This window comes from Pocillopora damicornis, chromosome 11 (genome assembly GCF_964200805.1).
Source record: "Pocillopora damicornis chromosome 11, jaPocDami1.2, whole genome shotgun sequence".
NCBI classification, from domain to species: Eukaryota; Metazoa; Cnidaria; class Anthozoa; order Scleractinia; family Pocilloporidae; genus Pocillopora; species Pocillopora damicornis.
Window position 1 is genome coordinate 3,708,322 of NC_142680.1, and position 24,540 is coordinate 3,732,861.

A 24,540-nucleotide genomic window follows, 5' to 3' on the forward strand; every position below is an offset into this window, starting at 1 on the left:
GAGCAAGTGGCAAAAGTGAACTATAGATTTAAGTTTTAAAAATGCATCTGCAGAAGAGATTTAATCCTCAACCCACAGAATACTTGCATGGAGCCAGCCTGGATTTTTCTATAACAGTAAGAGTCACTTTGTCAAAATTGTTATAGACTCCAAAACACACTATGATAATTATGCAAAATGTTAAAGGTTTAGAGTTTTAATGTCAGGCGCCGTTACTCGTCAAATCTGACTCTGGTTCGAAGATGGCCATGTTACTGAATGCCATGGAAATGTCACGTTCAATGATTCCTGATGACGAGCCTAGGTTCAAAATTTTGCGTACAGCGGAAACACTAGTCATTAAAATTAAGTCTAATGTTGCAGCGAATGAGCTCAGAGATAGTTGTAATGACTGCTATTACGTGTAACTAAAGATATGATAAGATTCTCAACTTGCACAGATGCTGATACGCATAATTCACCAGATAAAGAATACAAGTGACAGATGTTATTTCCAATGTTTTATGAGCTGGAACTGTCTCAATTTGCGCACGATTGATTACTGAGAAGTTTTGGATTATGCTTTTTTGATAACATAATTGTAGTTAAACAAGAGTTGGTGTTGCTCATCTATGGCGGTTACATTTTGAACAATGTTGCTCTCTATATTAGTTTCCTTCGCAGTTGTTTTGAGGAAACTCGTTGCTCTACTCTGCACAGACGCCTGCTTTCCAATCTTAATTCAAGTTACTAACCGCGAAGGCACTCTAAAGAATTACCAAATCAAATGAACTGCAATGAAAGAAGGCATCACATATCGTTTTTATCTTTTTCAAAATCTATTTTTGTATATCTCAGGTTGTGAAATTTACTAGGCTTAATGACCGAAACGTAATTTGCGCTAAGGCAAGCGGATGTTTGTGTGGGGAAGAAAAGCGTCTTGCAAACTGCCTCGGAAGCTGACGTTATGTTTTCCCTACGAGGGATGGGGAGGTGCCCTAACTGTGGCTTGGGGGAGGAGGAGAGTGGGAAGTGGTTGTACTGCACAGATCTTCAAACACTGCACCTGTTTAAGAATAAATCCATTTAATTTGCACCTAGTGCAAGAGGATAAGTTGTTATATTGGGCGGCATAAACCCGTAAAGGCCAAATAACAGTATGCATTACCCCTGAGGATGAATTTTGTATATATATTTCAAGTAATTTGCGTAAATTTTCTAAAAAAGATGTGTTTTGAATAAACAAGCAGCTCGTGTTGAAATGTTAAAGCTATCAGCTAGGCGCTGCTGTCAGCTTCAATTCAATTTTAAAAAAATAAGCATATTAATTTAAAAGCACGTTTCATAAGGTAGTAATAGATAAATTGGCCCTAACTACCGTCATTGAAGGGATGGGAGGGAAAAAAAGTGTTGGTGTTGAAATCTATCGTTGATTTCATTACATTATGTGCAAGACAGAAGAAAGAAGGGATAAAAAAATGTTGTTATGAGAGTCTTTTTAAGAAACAATAGTTTGACTTTCTGGTTGATAAATGCACTCTTTGACGCGGAAACAATTTTATCTTGTGCAAAAGCCCGACTACAAGCGCTATTTAAATGAAAGTGTCCATGCATGAGGTAGAGTATATAAAAAAATAGTACCAATTACTTTTTTTTATGGTTTGAATGTAGTGATGGATGTGTAAAAACGGAGTGAGGAATTGTGAAATAAAATTCTTAGTATTGTGCTCAACTCATGTTTTGATTGATCCGTTACATTAGCGCTTTTCGACCGACTCATCAACAACATGATTCATTGTTGACTGATCGATCGATTGGTTGATTGATTAGCTGATTGATTGGTTGATTGACTAATTGATTGGTTGATAGATCGATCGATAGATTGATTGATGGACTGATAAACTGATTGATAAATCGAACGATTGGTGGATCATTTCGTGGTGTAGTCAATTGACTAATTGATTGTTGATGGGTTGTGTGTATCAAAGGTATTTAAAATACATACAGGAAGGAAAAAATTACAACATACCTTCGCCTCTTCTCTTCTGTCTTTTCTATTGCAGACCCTCAGGCTGATTGTTCCCGAGTAATCATCCTTTGCTTTCAAAAGTTTTTCTTAACTTTGTCACAAGGCGAAGCTCGTCGATTCCTTATGAATCTCCAGAGCCAGAGTCACACCAACTTGCTTCTTTTTTTCCACACGACATCAAATGGACCGCTAATTTGCTACCTACCAGTACATTCTTGACACTCGTGTATATTAAAGACTTTTTCCCAATCCTCTCAACGCAGTTTCTCTCCAAGATACCATCACACGATGAGAAAACTTCTCAACGTCTATACACAGGCTTAGAAGTCTATGATTGTCTGATGATTAATCCATTGACAAAACTGTTACCGAAATCTCTGAATTCAAAACCCAGTCGGCACGTTACTGCGTTGCACTCTCTTCTGTCTCTTCAACTACGCGAGTTTATTTGCACAGTTTTCTGCTCATTATTTCAACTTATTTTACAGTTGCACCTTGAAAATAAAGGCAATGTTTTGGAAACCATAACGGATTTTTAACTATTCGTCTGAGAGAAAGATTTTTCATTCTGATTATCATGCACGCCAAATTGCACGGATCGATTGCGAAGTTCCACGAACGTGGTTGCCACCCATCCAGCAAATTTCACATTCATAGTTCTTTCGGTGAGCAAACAACTTTTCTACATTGTGAATGTGGTTTGTGGCCAGGCAACTCCACCTCACTTCGCAAGTCTTTCAACTTCTGCTGGTTAGTTGTCTTCAATTAGTTCACTACACAGGGCGTCGCATCTCCCGTCGCGCTTCGGTCTGTCTGATCCAATTTGTGATTGTCAACAATCTGCGCACAAAAATAACACTTTTCGGCTGTTAAACTTTCGTTCACTATGATCTTCAGTGTTTCCTCGACATGCTTTCAAACAATGGTAGAATTCCAATCTTTCTTAGGTCAAAAAATTCCGTGTTTTGCAAATTGTTAAGCGTAAGTGAACGATTCTTGCTCAGAAAAACACACGTTTTGTGACAAAACAATCAACGAAAAGCGCGCGGGCAAAAAAACGGCCAATGGGATTTAAGCAGGAACCATTGCGTCACTTGCGCCCGCAGTTTGCCTCATAGCAAACACTTTGCAACTTTTTGCAAACTTGTCAGATAGAAAACTAATGCAGAACCACATTGCAGTTGATTTCGTTTTAAAAGAAGTAAGCTAACTTTGACACGGAGGTAACTGTTAAAAGGAAATTTTTCACTGCGTTGTAAACTTAACCTGGACTAAAACTCTGACCTATTGATTAGCAAATCTTTGATAGTAGGACGCATTTTTATTTCAATATTGAGATGCTATCGAAAAAGTTACAACTTACAACTTTATGTGCAAACCCTAAAAATATCAAAACATTGTTTAGTATCCAAAAAGGGACCACCAATCATCAATAGTAGATAATACAATATTTAACATAAATGTTTCTACCTAACATACCTAATAAAGCCCAGAAATATCATATAAATAGACATGTGTAGGTCTTGCGCGCAAATGTTTGTCTCTGGCATTGGTGCAAAATACAAGAACTGCAACTACACTAACTTTTCATTGTTTACAAACTTACAATTTTTTTTTGACAAGCTCTTTTTTTTCTGTTTTTTCTCTTTCAAAATGTTGCCTCTAAATTACAGAGAGTACAGGTACTTTATTCTAAAAACAACCTCAGTGGTCCATAACATATGCAATATGGAGGTATTGTCAAATAAATAATATATTTTAGCAACCATCTAAAAATTGTGGATTATCTCAAAATCCTTCTTACGATGATTCTAAGGTGACTCAAAGATTTCTTTTAAATCACAGCCTAAATGGAACTCTTCTCTCAGCTTTAAGATACTTTGCAATATTAGGTCTGCCAGCAAAATACTCATAAAATGCCTTAAGCTTTGGAAAATTTTCCAAAACATCTATTGTAGGTGCTTCATCATCTCCAAAGTTAAGTCTTCCAAACTCAACATAAGTATCTAGGAGATCAAACATGACATAGTCCACCCACGTCATTCGATTGCTCGCAAAGAACGATCCATCAGCATCAGTGCTGTTGTCTTCAACAGGGGCAAGCTTTTCAAAATATGACAACCAAGTGTACGCAACTGATTGGATGTGATCATCCCGTAACTTGGCAGAGAATTCTGGATTATAGAGGACTGGGCCAAGCTTTGCTCTCAAATCCTCTGAAACACAAGAAATCAAATTAGTAATGTAATATATTCTGATAATGGAGTCAATGGTGATGATAATAATAATTTACATTACAGTAGAGATTGGTATCAACCTTTTAACCCCTAAGAGTCACCAGTACCTAATTTCTCCCTATAATATCATCCCTGAATCACACATTAAGGAAATGAGAATAAAGGAAATGATCACCAATGAAAGCTTTTGATCAGTAAACAAATTCTCCTTGTAAGCACCTTAAGAAATGTATACAGAACAGTATGGAGAATGTGCATACTGACTTGGGTGTAAAGGGTGAAAGCAAATAAAGTAATGAGAGTAAACACTAAAAAAATACAACCCTGAGAAATAATGTTAACCCTTTAACTCCCATGAGTGACCAAGACAGAAATTCTCCTTACAATATCAATACAATGTCAAGCAGAAAATTGATGAGAATAAAGAAAATGTCAGTTAAGGGATCATAACTTGATCCAACACCAAATTTTCCAAACTGACATTACAAGAACTGTATGACAGACAGTTAGGAGAATTACCGATGAGATCTTGGGAGTTAAAGGGTTAATTAAGAAAGTGCAAACTTTCTCTAGCATCTCTCTGCTGTCTAGCAAAGAGAGTTCAAAACGTTAAAGTTATCATCTTAAAGATTAATACTATCTTCACCCTTTTAAACTTTCAAATGATAATTTGAAAATGATAATAATAGCAATATTTTTAAATCTCTCTGCAGTTTAAGGTATCTTGGCCCATGCTTCATTAATTGTTTGGCTTTTACTTGGGGCAGAAGAGCTCAGATTACATCATCACAATGAAATGTGCTGCACGTAACATGAATCACCTTAGAGTAACCTTGAAACGTGAGAATGTGTGAAGTATGATCAGCTAAATACTCAAATGGATCTTAACTCAATACTCTGGAAATTTGGAAATATACAGATGAATCTTTACCTAACTCACATTTATCTTAACTTGTTAGTCCGGAAATGTGGAAATGTGAAAATCTGGAAATATGCCTTCCTCAGTTCACAAATGCTTCCATAAGTTCATCAGTATATAACTGAAAAGGTGGCACAAAGTTTTTTTTTCTTGATTTCCTCTCATTCTTTACATTTCCTAATTCCAAATCAATACTTTTCTACATAAAAAATCCCAGAGTTTATCACCTCAAGGGAATTAGGACATTATGTGCAAATTACCTGCACCAAACACCAGGGTTTCACAAATATGAATGTCTGAACAGTCACAATCAAGACCCACTGATCGGCCAATATGATGCATAATTACTGAAATATATGAAACAAATACAAACAACATTATTGGCAATTTACTAAGCTTTCCATTATCGTTGGTCTTATTTAACCCTTAAATCCCAATAGTGATTAACAAGAAACTTATTTTACCAGGAAATAAATGGCAGTTAGAGGGGCAAATTAACAATCAGATCTTAGGATTGTTTAACTGACTCACTATCAACTCAACCTTAATGTATATCAATTAACTAACTCTTCCTTTGAGAGTAGTGTACGGTTTAGTTGTCAAATATGAGAAAGTTGTCATGAGAATAAAAGAAATGATTGCCAACTCAAGAATCTCTTGATTGTTGAACAAATTCTCCTTAGAAAATGTATAGAGAACAGTGTAGAGAATATGCATATAATGATGTTAGGGTGTAAAGGGTTAAACTATTACAGGAAACTAAATGGACTAAAATTTCTCACCATAAAGAAACAACAGGTTGCAAACACACACCTTTACTCTGAACAAGTTGTAATCCCGTAGTAGTAGTAATAGCTGGAACTAGAGAAAAATAAACTGTTAATATTTCAGTTTACTTCTGACATATTTGCATATTTTGCATATAGTCATCTCAAGAAAATCTAGTAGGATAATATTAATTTTCTATGATGTAAATAGGGTATCTGAAAATACAAAAATGGAATTAATGAAATAGGTAACCATTTCATGAAAGTCTCAACTTCTTTTACAACTTTGACAAAATTGTTATTTCCAAGATCTCTGTATTTTTGCATTAAGAGAAAAAAAGGAAGGATTTCCAAAGAAACTACCAGCAAGTTTCAAACAAGCAACTTCTAATATTTTAACTTTGAGTCATGAATATTTCATGGTGAGTAAACACCTGTTTGACGCCTCGGCGAAATTTGATTGGCTAAAATCCTGCACAAAAAATCTACTGAGTAAATGAGGGAAAAAGTAGATGAAAAAATGAATCTAGAAAAGTTATTCTGAAAAATGTTGTAATATTTCCAGATTAAGCACTACGTTTTGTTTTATTATAATTGATTATTTCGGCTTTCAAACCTTTACAACTTGCGTGATTAAAAGTCTCAAAACATTATGTAAATGAAAGGTGTTTATAACATTTGAAGAAGGTCACCAAATAGAGATATTGCGCTAATATTTCAAGCATCTCTTCTCTCTTACCTTGACCAAAAGTAAACAGGCCTGTTTCTATTCCTTTCGCTTTAATTACCGGCCAATCCGCCTTAGAAAAATTAGTCTCTGAGTATTGTATTTCAGAACCTTCCATTATCAGTCGTATACCCTCGGCGCGTCCTCTAGTTCCAAAATAATGCAGCGTCACCTGGCCTATGCTTGCAATTGGAGAGCAGCCTCTCTTTCCATGAATAATCTGATTTATCTTGTTAAAAACGAACTGTGCTTTACCACTGTAGAAGATAGCAGCTATTAAAGCAATTAAGGCGAAAGTGAGTTGCAGGCTCCATCTTTCCGCCATTTTGGAATAAATTAAAAAGAGCTTCCTCGCGGAGTTTCGAAGGCTTGGTTACCGATTACCCACTTGCACAGTCACATGCGCGGCTGCATAGTTAAATAATGACAACATCTACTTGCGACTTCAGAAAATTTTCGTTTTCAGTGTAAACTGCGGCTATTTTTAAAATCCCTTTTACGATGTTTTCTTTTGATGGACAGTACAAAAGTAGGAAGGCTGTTTCACTCGGAGGTGCAAGTAAAAAGGTAACGTTCCCGTTGGTTTTATAGTTACAAGTAGTATATCATACAGAAATGTCATTTGTTAGTAGACTTTTGTCTATTACCACAAAATTGTAAAAGTGAATTGTGATGGAATCATTCTGCTCTGTTACCTAACTTTCCTACAGTCTTTATCGCTGAAAGAGCTCTAATAATTGTTAGCACGTTTTGACAGATCGAGCGGTATTGTATGGTGTAACATGTTGGAACACGTACAAAGACATTCTGTGATTCACTTTCATAGTCAGCGTTAGTTGGCAGCTTAACTAGTGTCTGTGTTGCATTACATTATATACGCATTTTGGTTGGTTCTTACTTATGATCTGTTGGAGGACAGACACATAGATAACCTCACCATTAACAAAATTTTTCTTTTTAATCATATAAAACAAATGCATGCTATGTCTTTGTGGGTCTGTTCAGTAATAAATCACAGAAGACGTCACTGTGTGGGAAGAACATCTGTGACACACTCGGCTGTACCTCATGTGCCACTTTTTGTTCTTACCATATTTTGACATCATTTTAATTTATAACCGAACAGGCACAACAACTCAGAATTTGTTTGTTAATTTGGGAAATCAATTATGATAGATCTAACAACCAGTCAACAATAATTATGATCATCAGTGAGAAAACATTTTGACACTTTGGGGCTAAATTCTTAAAAGCTTTACCATTACTTTTAATACTTGTAGGAACAAAGGTCCTCCTTAATTCAAAGAACTCAAGCAGAAAGACAGAAAAGAGAGGTAAAGTATAAGGATATTTGGTGATTTTTTTCCAGGATTATTAATGTGCAGTACCTGAGACAAGAGATTTAGATAATAACTGTATTTCTGTTTATTGAATCCCAGGATCTGCGTCGCAAAACTGCAAGTGTTATCGTAATTCAGTCTTTTCTCCGTGGAGAGAGGGTGAGACATCAACAGGTATAGCTTCTAATCAGTTCTAATTTTATTTAACCCTTTACACCCTAACATCAGTGTGTATATTCTCCATATTGTTCTCTATACATTTCCTATGGTATTGACAAAGAGAATTTGTTTAGCAATCAAGAACTTCTTTGGTTGGTGATCATTCCTTTTTTTCTCATGACCTCAGTGTTTGTTTTAGGGGTGATCCTGATAGGAGAAATTAGTTGCTAATCACTCTTAGGGGTTAAAGGGTTAACTAATATAATTTGATATGTGAGATTTAGTTAATGCAGGACAAAAAGGGTCTTGAAAGAATGTAATCTTCTGTGCACATGTAGAAGAATGATTGCATGTGATATCAGTTTTTTATCCCTTTTTTTTCCTTTCAGTATGAGCTTCAGAGAATTTCATTTGATAAGGCAGTCAGCTCAATACCAGGGTCCAAAGATACTCCAACAGCAGATTTCATTAGAAATATACTAAGAAAGCTTCTTTTCTTTCATTCTGACTCCAAGGACACACAGAGACTGGTAAAAATATAATAAATGTGATAAGCCTAACCATGTAACTCAATTTGTTACAATCAATGTTATGAATTGTAGTAAATCTAGACATATTTAAAGGGGTAAGCAGGTAATTTAGTGTTAACAACTGAGTTGAAAACGTTAATTAGCCATCGTAAAGGGTAAAAAAGCTGACGTTTCGAGCGTTAGCCCTTCATCAGAGCTCTTATGAGAATGATGATGAATAATCAATTAGGAGATTATTAGTTGATTCAATACAAAATTCTTAAAAATAACGTCATAAGAATTGTATAGCAGACAGTAAAGAGAATTACTATTGACATCTTGCAATGGATAGTTAAACAACATTAGCTATAAACAGTGTAATCATTTTCTTTTTTTTCTTTCAGATTTGGATATGCCAGTTTCTGTTAAAGAATGGAAATACTGTGCAAAAGTTACAAACAAGTGATTATCAAATTTGGCTTCATAACATCAAATGCCTTCTCTTGATCTGTAGCAGGTAAATTAGAATGTCCATATCTTTTCCTTTAATTCCCTTTCTTAACCTCTTCTTCAGAATGCTTCAAAAGCACCAACCTACTGTTATTTATTATCCAATCCCATGAAACATAAAAGTAAGTAAAAATAAGCAATGAATGCTGTTTGTTTTTGAGCCATAAGAGAGGGTCATGATAATTGAGATTTTACAATAAAGAAATGACTGGGCTTGCTTAGTATCAGACTAACTTTGGTCCTTCTATAAACCTAAGTACTACCTTGGATATATGATTTTTTGCCTGGTTTAGTCATCATGGGCTTCTGTTGGGGTTTCATTAAAAAACCACATAACAGGGATCTACCACTGCCTATAAAACCTCATACCAAGGTCTGTTTAGCCTGATACCAGACTCTGGTATTTGGGTTTGGCCTTACATTCCTTTTCTAGGCACAGGTGCCTTTTACATCATTGCCAGCTGCTCATGGAAAAAGTTATTGGAACCCCTGGCTTCCCCTTAAAATCAAGAACAATTTTAATATACCTTTATTTGAATATTCTAACAGCAGTGAGTAATGTTCAGACTGTTATCACTTATTTGTAGAGACCCATTTATTGATAAGATTTGAATACAAATTTCCTTTTCAGAGATATTTTCTCAGCATCTTTTCATGGAATTTGTACCTTTCTCTCTCTCCATCTTCTGCTTTTAAACAATATTTTGATTGTACACATAGCAGACTGCACATGAGACTTGATTTAAATGATGAAAGTTATCTCCACAGATCACTAGAGACATCAATCAGAGATTGTAAATCTTTTGCTATTCAGCTGCGTATGTTGGAAGTTTTCACCTCCCATAATTCATACTATAATCCTAATGATCCTGCCAGAAGTAGAAAGGATGCCGCAATGGTGACAGTTTACCTTGTCAGAAATGGTAACTACAGATGTATAACCCTAGGCAAGAAGTTTATGTTACACAGTAGTTTCTCACATACTGTGTACTGTACTTCTTTTGCTTAATGTCAATTTTATAATTATGAACTTAAAAAGTATTATTCAGTGACCCCTCTTAGATGTGGTCTTTTATTTCCAGAACTCTTTTTCATTCAGTTCTTTACTATTATTGGGCTGAAGTGTATCATTTATTTGTCATGTGAGGGATTAATATTATTATTATTATGTCTAAAAATCACTTCTATGTTGACTTTCTCAAATTCACCTTTTTTGCACGTACATGTTTAATTTCATTTTTCATGTGTGTGTCAGTTTGTATTTATGTACATGAATGTATGCATAACTACGTTAATTTGTGTAGTCTGCTGAAGATCCCTTCTAAATATTATTACATTTTATGTATCCCATTACCAGGATATTTTAGATATTTGCGTGTTCTGGTGAATGCCAAAGTTCCATCCAGCTTAGAGCCATCTACTATCCCCCCTACTCCAATGGCTGCTGCTATCAGAGACCTGGTGATGAACCCACTTTACTTCAGCAGCCAGTCCAGTAGTGGAGAAGAATCTGCATTTACTGCAAATGATAGGTAAATTTTATTTTCCTCCTATGCATTTCTGTACTGTTTTCCTCTCCTTCATGACACCAACTGAGAGCTACCCAGCTTCTTCAAATTTAAGTTAATCTTGCTACTGGTTCCCAGCATTTATTTGGGAAAATTATAAAAGTTAGAGAGTTTGCAAAAAATAATGTTATGCAAAAGTTAACATAGATTATTGTATTGATCATATAATTATGACTTAATCTGCTGTGGTTCAATTTGTTCTTATCTTAAAACTTTTAAAAGATTTTTATTGTCATTTGTTTTACTGAATTATAGAGAAAAGAAAAAGAAAAGTGTAACTGGTTAGGAAACATTTTAGCTCTGAATAAAAATTGAACTGTGACACATAAAAAGAAATTCAATCAAGAAATGTTTTTATCTGAAAGAAATTTTAAGAGATGAAAATAAGCCAGAGAAAAATTAATTAATTTCTATTTTTGGTTTTTTCAGGCATGCAGTATTTTCAGCACTCATTTCTGACATTCTTTGTCCAGAAATGACAGAGCAAATCATCTGTTTTTTGCTACCATCAATAGCAGACCAATCTGCAAGATTCCCTTTTAGTCACTTGTTAGAGACCCTCCTGACAGTATTAACAAAGGCTGATGAATCAGGGGGGACCAACAGTAAGATCACCCCTACACCCTGGCTACTGTATGGAGTATTAGCATTTGTTAATACACATCTAGGTTTGTTCACCTGACTGTTTACTGTGTTCAGTAGTAAAATCTTCATTATCGATTTTGTAATTTCTACCTTCTATAACAACTGTATACTGTGATTGATAATTTCTTGGTGAGCTGCAGATCTAACAAATTCCTTTTACTAACCAAGGTCAAAGTCCAAGTAAGTGATGGACCAATTTTTTTGCTGGGATATATGGCCCAAGCATGAAATGCACAAGTCAAAAATCTGATTGAAAAAATGAGGTTTCAGTATAAAACAAAAAAGCAAGGTTTGTAAGATTTTATTTCCTCTCTGAGTTTAAATAGAGGGGAAAGATTTCAATTCAAAATAAAAACCTTCCATCTACAATGAAATATAGCTTGTTAAAGTGACCAGTAATAGCACATGTACTAACTGAAAGATGCAATAAACCACTGGAATTGATTGATGATTTAAAAGTTTAAGTCTCATGTGCAGTCTGCTATGTGTACAAACATTCCCAGAAATACTGTCTGTAAAAAGAAAGAGACTCGGGTTTAAAAAAGAATTGAGCCTAATGTCCAACCATGTTCTATCTCCAGGATCAACTTCAGATTTGCCTGTAGTTAAATGCTATATTCAAGTTCTACAAATGTTGTTGGTACAGCTCCCTCATCCAGGTAAACAACTTTCACTACAAATTTTTCATCCAAATAACTCCGATTGACTTAAACTACAAGAATTCACCAAATATTTCCCTTTAATTGTAATTTGATAATCTCAGTGGGGTTTGGAAAAACAATATAAGTTGCTAATTTGCTCAAATGAGAAATTCTTTTTGTTCTTGATAAAACAGATCATCTTTGTAAAGCTATGTGCTGAATTAGAGTAATATGGTATGCATACATTTACATGTCTCCTCTTTGAATGTTCCAGTTTCTAGAATGTCAGATGATGAAGATGACAGTGATCCTGAAATGGAGATAGATTCTTCACAGGCAAGTAAAAATTCTTAATTGCATTTGTATGCAATGTAAATGGATGTACATTGTAGTATTGTTAGAAATTCAATAAGTAGGGAATTTTTTCACCCCAGTCTTACCTTTATTTTGTACTACATAGTATTCCTAAAAAATTCAATTTCTTCCTGACACGGAACATGCATACTTGTAATGTCATTTTTCTAAAGGAAGTTGTTGAGTGATACTCCTCCAACTGTTATGTAGTTGTAAGTTTTATTTTGGTCTGGATTTGACTTGTTTTTACTAACTGCATTGTACTTTACATTTACTTACTGTTAACTTAAAATAAAATGAAAATTGTTGTTTTTCACAGTCATCTTTAGAAGACCTGAAAGAAAAATGCTTGGATATCCTTGATTCTAAGGATCATGTAAAGACTTTGGAATCACTTTTAACAAGGTATACCAATGTAATGAGGTCATTTTAACCTGTTTTTCCCTAGATAATTTTAACAGTTTCAAAAATTAGAATTTAGAGTGATGTCGAAAGCTTGAACAAATAACTAAATAATGATTTCATATTTTCATTTGTTTCTAGACACAAAGAACTAGCTTATGAGGAAGAAGTTATCAGAGCACTTTGCAACATTTGTCATTTCTTGATGTCTGAGAGCAGACTGCCAATACACAAGACTAGGTCTGTAGCTTGAGATAGGAGTCAAAACCTTTAGCTTCTAATGAGTATTGCTGGGGATGCTGTGGCATCAAGGCTCAATATTCAAGCCAAAGGTGTATCATTATGTTGTGTTATTCAGTACAATACAAATTTTGATAGTGGCAATCTCCATCAGGGGGTAGGAATGTGAGCTAGTGAACAGTAAGAAAGATTTTAGAGAATAGGAGGGTAAGTTACTGTGAGCATCCTGTCAGGGTCATTGAGGAATATCGTTATTCATACTCACACATGCTCTAAAACCCGAGACAACCACTGGCATTGTAGGCTCCCTGAACTATGTGAAGAACTACACACTGTAGCTTACTAATGAAGAATGGGCATTGTTTGATGTAAATTAGTGTGGTTTATCTTTACACATTATACACTTATTGATTATTCAATGCATTTTTCAGCATGCAACTAGTTTATTTTTCCATTGTTTTCTTTGTACACTAGGCTTTTATACACTCTGGCACTGAGTCCAGCATTTGTAAGAGAACTCTGGACCAATGTACAGTCAGTCACAGTTTTTACCAATACAGGGTAAGTTGAAATGTCAAGGCAATGCAATGATCAGTTTGAATGGTGAGCTGAACTCTTTTTCCTAGAATATTTTTCTGCTTAAGTCTTAGCCTAATAGGATGTATTTGTGCTCTTCAGCTGTGTACTTGTGATAGGACCAAAATTTTTCACTTAAAAGCAAAAGACAACCAGAGTGGTAGTTTGTTTGTGGAAAATTCTATTTTGACTTACATTCTAGAAGAAGTATTTCTACTTGCCTACATATATGTTTCAAATTTTAATCTAAATCTGACATTTCTTCTTTCTCTCTGCGAATTTTTCATTTTCTGTTTTTTTTGTTTTCAAACAGGAAAGAAATCCCCTTGTTAGATCTCATATGTCGTGGGACAGATCTTTCAACACAAGAAGCCGGTGCTGTTACTCCACTGTTATCTTTGTTGTCATCACTACTAAGCAATACTTTGTTTTCTGTTCATGACAATGAATTTTATGGAGTAGAAGGTAAGCTGTAAAGCATTAGCCAAACGTTTTTGAGAATGTTAAAATTAAAGTGGATACATGTGCATGGTGTAGAGTCTAACAATCAGTTAGTCATTGAATGGATCAGTGAGTTAGTGAGTCAGTCAGTCAGTCAGGTAGTCAATGCCTTACTATGTGTCAGAAAATTATTTTTTGGTGAGTCAGTTAGCAATAAATTGAACAGTTTCACATGGCATTGAAAGTAAACTGTACATTATGTATAATCAGTCAATCAAATAGTAAGCCAATGTTAACATTGATAAATAGAAATAATAGACAAGCAAGCAGCCAGATAGACAGACAAACACACAGCCAAACAGACACACACAGCCAGACAGACACACACAGCCAGACAGATAGAAAGACAGACAGAAGGACAATCAGAAAGAGGGATAGGCAGACAGGTAAAGTCTGTAAGTTATCCTACCTCCATGCAATATCCGGAAATATTTCCATTATAATTATAACCTTCAATCGAGTAATGTTTGGACAGTGGTAACATTATCAATTTTTCAAGCTCTACTCACATAAGTTTGTCATATTTTTCAGGTCAAAGAAGTTCATTCATGCCATTTTCTCTCAAAGAAATCGAGCACATGTCTTCAGTCTTGTGTACTGTTGTGATAGGAATAATCGAGATTATCTACCCAGACGCAAGCCCAGCTTTTACAGGGCAGTACCTTGCTGCTATGAAGAGTGTTGGAGCTAAGTCAGCCCTGATGAAAAAAGATGAGTTTTATCCCAAAGAAAAGTGGATCAAGCTTCTAAAGGTTGGTACATTATGATAGTGTAGAGTCATCCCCTTCTGACGAGCATTGCAGCGTTTCTCCAGCACTCTGCTCAGTTTTCTTATGGATGTTTCGCATGATTATGCATTGCTGGTAAAATTAGACTAAGTGAGGGGAGTATTGGGATTTTCGGGTTTGCGGTTTTGGTTTTTTTCTAAATCGGTTTTTCGGTTTTTGTGTCAGAAAACTTTGCGGTTTTGGTATTCATTGCGGTTTGCGGATTGTCTGTTTTTTAGCATTTGGTTATCGGTTTTCGTCAAAACTACTAATAGGTTTTCGGATTTGGTATTCGAAGTGGTTTTCCGGTTTTTCCTATTTGGGTTCTGGTTCCTCTTCAATCTGAGCGGCACTTTTCTCCCCCACCAATCTCTCATAGCCGCAAATCCCCGTTTTGCTCCATTCGTCAACTCTGTATCGGATCGATTATGGTTTTGATAACTGGGATGTGAAAATTTTTCGGTTTCAACGGTTTTGCATGCGGTTTTCGGTTTTTTATCACTTTTTTTGCGGTTTTGTGGTTTTGGATGATTTTTTCCAATGGTTTTGTGGTTTTTAATAGACCCCAATGACCCCTCCTAAGTGTAATGTTAATTTGCCGGTAAACCAGTATTTGTGAAGGTAAATTTTCATGCATTGGTATAGTGATTGTGATCTTGGACTTGTAGTCTGTGTTGAGCTCAGACGAGGGTAACGATCTCTGTATTCCAAGACAAGACAAAACAGCTCAAACATAGTGCCTGTTACCAACCACTATAATAGTATGTTCACTACAGGTGTACGCCGTGTATCCGGCTAAGCTATAATGCACATTTATGATAAATTCCTTAATTTTCTGCACATGATTATACTGTTCTTTGACATAAAAGTTGTTTTCCTCCTCAATAGGACGTGACCTGCCTTGTTCGGCAGCTCCATTCAAGAGACTCCAGGAGACAGTTCTGTCCTGAAGGCCACTGGCTGTCACACAGAGTTAACATAGACCCAGCACAGGTAGACAGGATTCTTATTTTTTCGGATGCTCGATTGTTTAAAAAAATTTGAGCATTCAAATTTAATTTCAGGCCCCTATTTTTTATGTTTCAGTCTGTCGTCTCGTTGTAATGTTGTAATTGTAGTTTCACAACCTTGAGAAAGCTTCACTTTCCGATTCTTTGTACTTGTTTTTGACCAATTATGAGGAAATTGTTCAGTAGTTGGAAAATCTTGAAAAAATGTTTTTTCTAACCAATTTGGAGGTAGGAGTAAAACCCTTCTTGACTCAAAATCGTTTTCTTCTGCTGGCTTTTTGTTCTGTGATTGTCTCATTTGGTCATTTGCTTGTATTCTTAAAGATTTCCTCATTTAAAGGTTGAGATTCTTGAACGTTTTAGAATTTTAAACCGTTTAACTTGATATTATTCGTTTTTATCCTCTGAACAGATGAAAATTGACGGTTTTCTCAATGAAGAAGGTAACTTGCGATTCTTTGTTCACGTTTAACGGTGGCAAACGTCTGATTATCTACATGAGCTAAGGGGATACATATTCAGATGCTTTGTAGAGGGCACAAATCCCATTTTTAAGTGCGGTTGCGGTTGCGGTTGAAATGGGCTTAAGATATGGTTTTTTGGCAGACCTAGCGAACAAGCAGAAAAATTTCCAGAAAAATTCTGCGCACTCAGATAGCCTTCTAGTTCAGGTGTTCTGGCCTCCTTCGATGCCATTCTATGAAATTTCAGACAACGCTCCCGTCGTAAAGAACAACTGCGAGGAAATTAATGGCCCTCCTGTTCTTGTGTACTATCGTTTTAAGGGATAGATGTTGTCCGTGTCGGTTCGTCTGTCTCTTTTGGATGTAAGGATTCACCTTTCATCCATTGTTTGCTTTAAGGTACCGTAGAAGGAGTTCTATCTTCCAGCACAGCTAGGAACATGGCCATTCTTCAGTACATTCCGTTTGTTGTTCCTTTTAAAGACCGAGTTAAGGTGAGGTTGCTTTTGTAAACGATTTAAGAGCAATTTTCATACAGCCTTTAAAATAATCTGAGATTGCACTTGTTAGTAAACTTGCACAACCAATCAGATACAAAACCAAATCAATGGCGACTTGCTTTTTCCCGCCATTTACTTTGACAGATACCTTTGATCTGATTGGCTAATAATTTTGATCAGTATTATTTTAGATTTACGATACTTCATGGAGAAGGGTGCTAAAATACGTAGAAGGGAGATATGTTAAGGTTCGCTCACAATTGGTGTGTTTTGTTTCCTAGTTGCTCCAGAGAATCGTCGCAAAAAATCGTTTGGATTCCCAGGGAGAGCTGCATAACTTTATGATGGGACCAGCCATAGATGTGACAGTGAACAGAAACTACATCTATCAAGATGCTTTTGATCAGCTGACCGAAGACAAAGGTCGGTAGAGATAATTAGCCAAACGTTTGAACTTAGAGATATATGTAAGCTTTAGTCACGAACGTGAGACATTTAAAAAAGTGTAAGTTCCCAAAATTAAACGAACATCAGATCTAAAGATTTCGCGGATGCTCTACAACTAAGCTTCAGGGAACTCGTCGGTGAGCCAGGTTATCTTCCAGTTTCATACGTGATAAGTGTCCTGTCTAATGATAGTCAATGTTCAGTGTACACACAGGGTGAGGGAGATGGTAAATTTTGCGGTTCGTCGTCGAATAACGGCTATATTTAACCCTTTTACTCCCAGATCAAATTTGTAACTCTCCTTACTGTCAACCATACAATTCTTATAATGTTAGTTCACAGAATTTAGTGTTCAATTAACTTATTATTCCCAAATTGATATTTTTCTTTATTCTCATCACTTATCTGGTTGATATTGTATTGATATTGTAAGCAGAAATTCTGCCTTGATCACTCATGGAATTTAAAGGATTAAAATATATTTTGTCTTCTGTGTAGGATAGTATCTATTTTACTCAAACACCTCATTATAGTTTGTGGCTACCTTTCCTCTAACAGCACCAAATTTAAGACAAAAGCTTCGCGTTCGGATGATAAATGCTCAAGGACTGGAGGAAGCAGGAGTGGACGGGGGCGGAATTTTCAGGTGAGAGATTAACTTTGACTAATGAAAAACTTTATATTCTCTCGATCTGTACTTGGAAGACTCGATATTCTGTGGAAAGAGGTTTTGATGCCTCTGTCAAACGTTGAGAATTTATCAAGTGTGTTCTTAATGAAAAAGGAATGTTGGAGACGTAGCACGACATACACACTGAGACACATGCACTTATAAGTACCACTTTGCTATCGATGCTCTCCCTCCCAAGAGCTATTGCTACATCACCTAAAAGAGCTATTGCTACATCACCTAAAACAGCTAAGTCACGATTTATTGACTTATTTTAGTTTCGTACGAAAAGCCTTAATGTAGGAAAACGTCTCGAAATAGTTGTCTGCTGGGATTAAAAAACAAAAAGAGACAACAAAAAGGAACGAGAACGGTTAAGGATTGAGAAGATTGAAACGGATTTTAAATGACGGCCACGAAAACTTTAGATCGCCGGACATATTTTTGATAAGCCCCTCTAACTACTCTTGCTTAACGATTTAATCTGATTCAATCATACGCGCTTTTTTTCATTTCCTGTACTCCTTTCATACAGGGAATTTTTAAATCAGTTGCTCAAAGCTGGATTTGATCCTAACATCGGTTTCTTCAAGGCAACACATGAGCGACTCCTTTATCCCAAACCAGAGGTATGTTTGTGCTCTGACTGGTAATTCTCTCATTTATGCCCTACACATTTACTTGTAATTTAGTTCAGAGAATTTGGTGTTACATCAAGATAACCGCTTCTTGCAGATAAATTTGTCTACTCTCATTACCTAAAGAAATAAGGGGGGGTTAGTTTCTAAAGAAACTGTGGTGCTGCGTCGGTGGGAGAGTATAGCAGGGTAATTTAGTATTAACAACTGAGTTGATAATGTAAATTGGCCACCGTAAAGAGTTTAAAAGCTGACGTTGCGAGTAATCGCTCTCACGAAGGGCTAATAATGGAAACGTCAGCTTTTAAACTCTTTACAGTAGCAAATTTACGGTATCAACTCAGTTGATAATACTAAAATACCCTGTTATACTCTCATTACCTGTTTACCAGAGGCTGTGTCGATATTGTTAGGAGCTTCAGCACTAAATTATGCAGCTCTTTTAATATTTTTATATTTTTTGTTTTATCCAGGCTGCTATTTTAGAGAGGAATTATCTGAAACACTATCATTTTCTGGGACGAATGTTAGGAAAGGTTAGTCCTACTTTTTTTTAAATCACCCTTAGTGGTTTTCATAAGTTTAACTTGATTATTTGTTTGTTTGATTTAAATTTTGTTCATTTGGTTGTTTTTGTTATTACTTTTTTTCCTTTTTCCTTCTCTCTCTTCGGTTTCGGAACATTTTTTGTGTTGTCTTCGCTAAGCTATTTATTTGATTTAACCCGGCTCAAAAGACTTATTCTTACGCTGCAGCTTATTTTACAAAGGTTACACAAAATTGACCAAGTATGGGAAACGAGCAAAGAATTCCATCTAAGTTCTTTGTCATCGCTTCCTTTGACGTTAAGTAATGATTAGTACAATGGAATGATTTAGTCGGAATCACCGTAATCTGATTGGTTGATTTTGTGTGAGTGATGCTGATAGTAAAAGTGGCACAGGAAACCCAGCTAATCAATGAGAACAAACCTCATTCTTTTCACTTCTTTCCAACGAGTCTCAAAGTCCGATCGATTAACGCGATTTGTTGAGAATCACAAGAGTGCTTGCTAAGAATTATTCTATGACTTATCGCACTGCGAGATGTCAATATTGTGCGATTGGTTTATTTGTTTGTTTGTTTATTTAGGCGTTGTATGAGAACATGTTGGTAGAGCTACCATTCGCGAGCTTCTTTCTGTGTAAACTTCTCAGTAAGCACGGTACCGATGTAGATATACATCACTTGGAGTCCCTTGATCCAGAAATGTACAGGTGAGGTTTATGTTGAACAGACAATTGGCACAGAGAGCCTTAGTTAGTTTGTGTAGCAAGGAAAAGGCGAGGATGATAGTCGAAATTATCGTGAAAACTGAGATTTAGTTCATGCACAATTTCTTGGAAGAATTCAAGATCTAAGTCACAATCATGAAATGTCTCTAGAAAGGTAAACTAGAAATATTTTAAGGTGGGATAACTCGATGTGTAACGTAAAATAAATAGAGCTGTTACAGAAAGCCTACCTCTGTATTGACTTAACTATTTCACTCCCAGATCTCGATAATAATTCATATTACTGTCTGCCATACAATTCTTATTTATTCTTATTATTCCAATTTATCTTTGGATCAATTTATAGTCCCCTAATTGACAATTTTCCTTATTCTCATTACTTGTCTGCTTGGTGGTGTATTGATATTGTGAGAAGAAATTCTGTCTTGATCATTCACGGGAGTTACAGGGTTAAGAGCCGAAATTTATCGTAGGCTTCAAGTCATTCTTGTGGAAAGCTTCTTAAAAGTCTGTGACAATTGATTCAAAACATGTATCCCACAGGTATCCCCCACAGGTATCCTAGCCTTGCTAGATAAGTGCATTGGATGTTAGAGACTTACCTCTAACATTTCTACTCTTTGTTGTGGTGTAAAGAAAGGGAAATATTTATGTATTCTTTGAATTTTTTTATTTTAGAAACTTGCTGTTTCTTAAAAATTACAGTGGAAATGTCGAAGAACTGTCACTAAATTTCACAGTAGTGAATAACGACCTTGGAGAAAGCCAGGTAATTCGAGTGGCTACCTTTCATATAATTTTTTTACTCTCCTGAAACGCCCTTCCCTCCCCACCTTCCAAATTTAAATGCGACGCTGGTTTACCTCAAACCCCCCCACCCGCATCCCTTCTGCTCATGCCTCTGAGGCCATTCTCTATCGTTGCTGTACAGGTTGTGGAGTTAAAACCAGGTGGTCGAGATATTCCTGTCACCACCAGCAACAGAATCAGTTATATTCATCTTGTGGCCGACTACAGGCTGAACAAACAGGTCAGTCCAAAAAGTCTCTTTTTACCACATATTTATTTTGTCTTGTTATCTAAAGCGGTGGCTTTGTTTTCACCCACATTTTTTTATGATGTTATTTTACACTTGGCTTGATTGTGGCAAACTTGAGAAGTTAATGTAATCTCTCTTTTGCCATCTGTTTTAGATTCATCGTCACTGTGTAGCATTCAGGGCAGGCCTGTCAGATGTCATCAACCTAGACTGGCTTAGGATGTTTGATCACAACGAACTACAGGTGATTTTGTCTCTTAACCCTTTACCTCCTAACTTCAGTATACATTTTCTCCAGACTGTTCCTTATACATTTTCTATGGTACTAACAGAGAGAATTTGTTTAACAATCAAGAGCTTCTTTAGTTGGTGATCATTTCCTTTATTCTCATGACCTCAATGTTTGATTTTGGGGGTGATGCTGATTGGAGAGAATAGTTACTAATCACTGTTAGGGGTTAAAGAGTTAATATGCAGATATATTTTTTAAAAAGAATGGTTCGAGTCTCTTTGTCAGTGAATTCTGTGAAACCATGTTTTATATTTAAGAATTTTGTTTTCTCCTTGGCATCAAGCTACCTACCTATTTTTTTCTTATTATTTCTTTTTATTGTGTAGGTACTTATATCAGGTGCCTTAGTTCCAGTAGACCTGGAGGACCTTAAAAGAAACACAAACTATTCAGGTACAAGACTGTTGGTAGGATGGTCATGTTAAATGGTGATGATTACGTGAAATTACTCTGAGATCTCATTGGTTCGTTATGTTGTTTCGTTTGCTCAGATCGGCTGTCACAACATGAAGGGTTATTAACAGAAGGGCACGTGAGAGTCTTTGTTTGCGATTCGCAAATTTTCCTAAAATATCAGGAAAACAAAAAAATTTTTGTCTAATAAGGTAGACTAACAACAATCTGAAAAGACTAAATGAAAACGGAAGGAGGATAGTTTAGGGTGAAGAAGATTTACACGAATTTTGATGATCGCCCTGAGAAAGATTGCAGTTATTAACAACTCTTAAACATTTCAGGTGGCTTTACGGAAGACCATCCTTGTATGCTTTCATTTTGGCGAGTTGTCGGTCAGTTCACGGATACGCAGAAGCGTCAGCTGTTGAAATTCGTAACGAGCTGCTCGCGTCCTCCACTCCTCGGTTTTAAGGTCAGCTAAGTCTCTTGATCCCTACACTTACTTAAGTGGCACGGGCGGGGTATATCCTCCATCAAGTTGTGAAGTAGGTAAAGAGTACCTTGATTCCATCCTTGTCTTTCCTTTACATTACTTATCGAGGGGAGCAGGGATGACGCAGTGTTAGAGCGCTTGCCTTTCACTGCTGAAGCCTGGGTTCGATTCATTGTTGTTAGTTCTCTTTCATGTTGCAAGGGTTTGTCTCCAGTTTTTCGTTCCAGAAAAAGAGAGCAACGTTCTACGTTGCACTTCGAAGTGGAAACAGTGGACGAGAAGAACCATTTCATGAATCTGTCACTGCTAAAATGTAACGTCTATTTAATTTTTAAAATTTTTTTTATTTATTATTTTCTCTTTTTCCTTCAGGAACTCCACCCTCCCTTCTGTGTGCACAGCGCGGGGCCTGAGGATAGACTCCCGTCAGCCAGTACATGTATGAACTTACTTAAGTTACCAGAGTATTTGGACGACGAAACCATGAAAGAGAAACTGTTATATGCTGTAGAATCAGGCGCAGGATTTGAGCTGAGCTAAAAACTGTCAAAAGTATCGTCACTCGGCTGTACGCGAGAAACATCACAACTTGGCCATGAAGTAAGCTTGACGCGTTCTGGTAGAAAGTGGATAAATTTGCGTTTAGTTCCTTGTAGTTGGTGGAAAAGACGATGTTGAGACAGGCTCGCACGAGAATTGTGTATCAATCGAATGTGATGTGAAAGCGTCTTCTGGAAAGCTTTGGAAAAGACCATGTACGAACTCGCTCCGATTTACAATCCGAATTTTTAGTCACTAGAGATGTAAATGTGACCCGGTCGAAAAGACACAAATGTATAACGTATCTTCTACTTCAAGTGCAGTAACCTTAAGGGTTTAAAAAGTCACACCTCAGCATACTATAAACACTATTTTCACCGGTTAGAATTTTATCGGAAGAGTCGGATCCGTACAGCGAAATCAACAAAGTACGCTTCTGAAATAATGTTGAGTTTTTTCATTTTACCAATTTGTAACTCAGCAGTTGTGGAAGTTCAATCCAGAAAAGTGGAAACATTTGTATTTATAGTGAACAACGTGCTGTAGAACTGACTAACTCGCCTGGAAATAAAAGAAGGGAGAAAGAGATTTTGAAAGTTCCTTCTTTTTCTGCTTTTGTAAAATTCAAGAGAAGTCAAAAATGTAAATAGAGTATTACATTTGTCTCGTAGTATTTTTGTTGAGTGGCTGGCAAAATGATAGGACGGTTCAATCAGGTACACCTGAAAGATTAGTCCACCAAGATTAGGAAATATCTACTGTATATTGTAAGTCAACTTCTCATACCCCAAATCAATGCATTAAAGAAGAGCAGGAATCAGATCCTATGTTATTGTCCCCAGAATATGCATGGCCGATCTAGGATGACTCTGACGAACGAAACCTGGTTGCTTAGTCATTTATATTCTAAGCCACGTCATGGATTTTGCCTCTTGAAGAGCTAAGCTAAATGTTTTTTCATTCTTAACCTCGTATTTCTTTCTTTACTCGTTGGTGTTAGTCTGCTCCAAAAAAATTGTTTTTATATATCCTACGTAATCAAAGTGACTCAAAGAGTTGTAATTTAGTTCTTAACATTCTGTTGCATTAACTAGCTTGTAGGTTCAAGTGCCTTTACTTTTACTGAGTCACTACAACAAAATTAACTAATCAAATTGTTGGAAGCGAACCGGACAGTGACTCCAGCTAAATCTGTCAACTGTGCCAATCAGTGTTTGAGATCAAGGCAAGGAAAGATGGCAAAGAATTTAGTTGAAACTCATTTCAGGTTTCCTGTAATCGAGTCGCTGAGTTTTGTGGGAGTGATTCTGGTAACAGTAACCGCAGTGTAATTTGTTTTGTTACAGAAAGCGCCATGCTTTTTGTAGTGACGAGGAAGAAATATTCTGTACTAAGTCAAAACGGTAATAAAATTCTCAAATATGATTGATCATCAGTGGCCTCATTTGTGCCCTCATCGTCATCATTTACATTATTCTAGCCTATGAACAGGCCCTTAGTATTTGGGCTTCGGCAAGAGTGATTCTTCGCCCGCAGGAAAATATGAATACTAAGCAATGCGAGCTGGCGAAAGGTCCGACAAGGGGTCTGGTACTCATATTAGTGCCAAACCCTAGTAAATCCTCTCCCTTACTCGTCTCAAATCTTCCCGCGGGCGGAGAAATGCGCGTCCCGCAGCGAGAAAATAATATGCGCCTGCTCGTGGGGAATATCGCCATACTCGCGCGATTATCGAGTCGGACTCCCGCAAAGCGGCGGTTCGATTTTTTTAATCTTTCGTATGATTACAAGCCGAATTGGACTCCACTTGGTGCCATTTCGACCATTTATTTGTCTATTACGACAGCTGAGGAAGACCACCAACAAATAAATTTTTAGAACCAAAAATTATTTCAATTTGTCGTCGT

The 24,540-nt window shown here is 36.3% G+C and overlaps 2 protein-coding genes across 2 annotated transcripts; one reads left to right on the plus strand and one right to left on the minus strand.

Moving 5' to 3' along the window:
• Positions 1-3,314: 3,314 nt before the first annotated feature.
• On the minus strand, positions 3,315-7,005 carry LOC113679022 (glutathione S-transferase). The gene is made up of 4 exons (XM_027195951.2): positions 6,671-7,005; positions 5,978-6,025; positions 5,425-5,511; positions 3,315-4,224 (listed from the first exon to the last, which is right to left on the minus strand). The coding sequence occupies exons 1-4, from the start codon at positions 6,981-6,983 to the stop codon at positions 3,848-3,850; spliced, it is 825 nt and encodes a 274-aa protein (XP_027051752.2). The 5' UTR covers positions 6,984-7,005; the 3' UTR covers positions 3,315-3,847.
• A 28-nt stretch (positions 7,006-7,033) lies between these two features.
• Positions 7,034-24,058, plus strand: LOC113678999 (ubiquitin-protein ligase E3C). Its single transcript, XM_027195925.2, has 29 exons — positions 7,034-7,225; positions 7,939-7,992; positions 8,098-8,172; positions 8,547-8,687; positions 9,071-9,183; positions 9,945-10,099; positions 10,534-10,708; positions 11,174-11,412; positions 11,971-12,048; positions 12,305-12,366; positions 12,704-12,789; positions 12,928-13,026; positions 13,501-13,587; positions 13,916-14,067; positions 14,635-14,855; positions 15,759-15,863; positions 16,293-16,323; positions 16,744-16,838; positions 17,126-17,267; positions 17,850-17,937; positions 18,497-18,590; positions 19,073-19,135; positions 19,731-19,855; positions 20,552-20,642; positions 20,805-20,903; positions 21,067-21,156; positions 21,531-21,597; positions 21,942-22,072; positions 22,466-24,058. The coding sequence occupies exons 1-29, from the start codon at positions 7,160-7,162 to the stop codon at positions 22,631-22,633; spliced, it is 3,192 nt and encodes a 1,063-aa protein (XP_027051726.2). The 5' UTR covers positions 7,034-7,159; the 3' UTR covers positions 22,634-24,058.
• Positions 24,059-24,540: the final 482 nt, after the last annotated feature.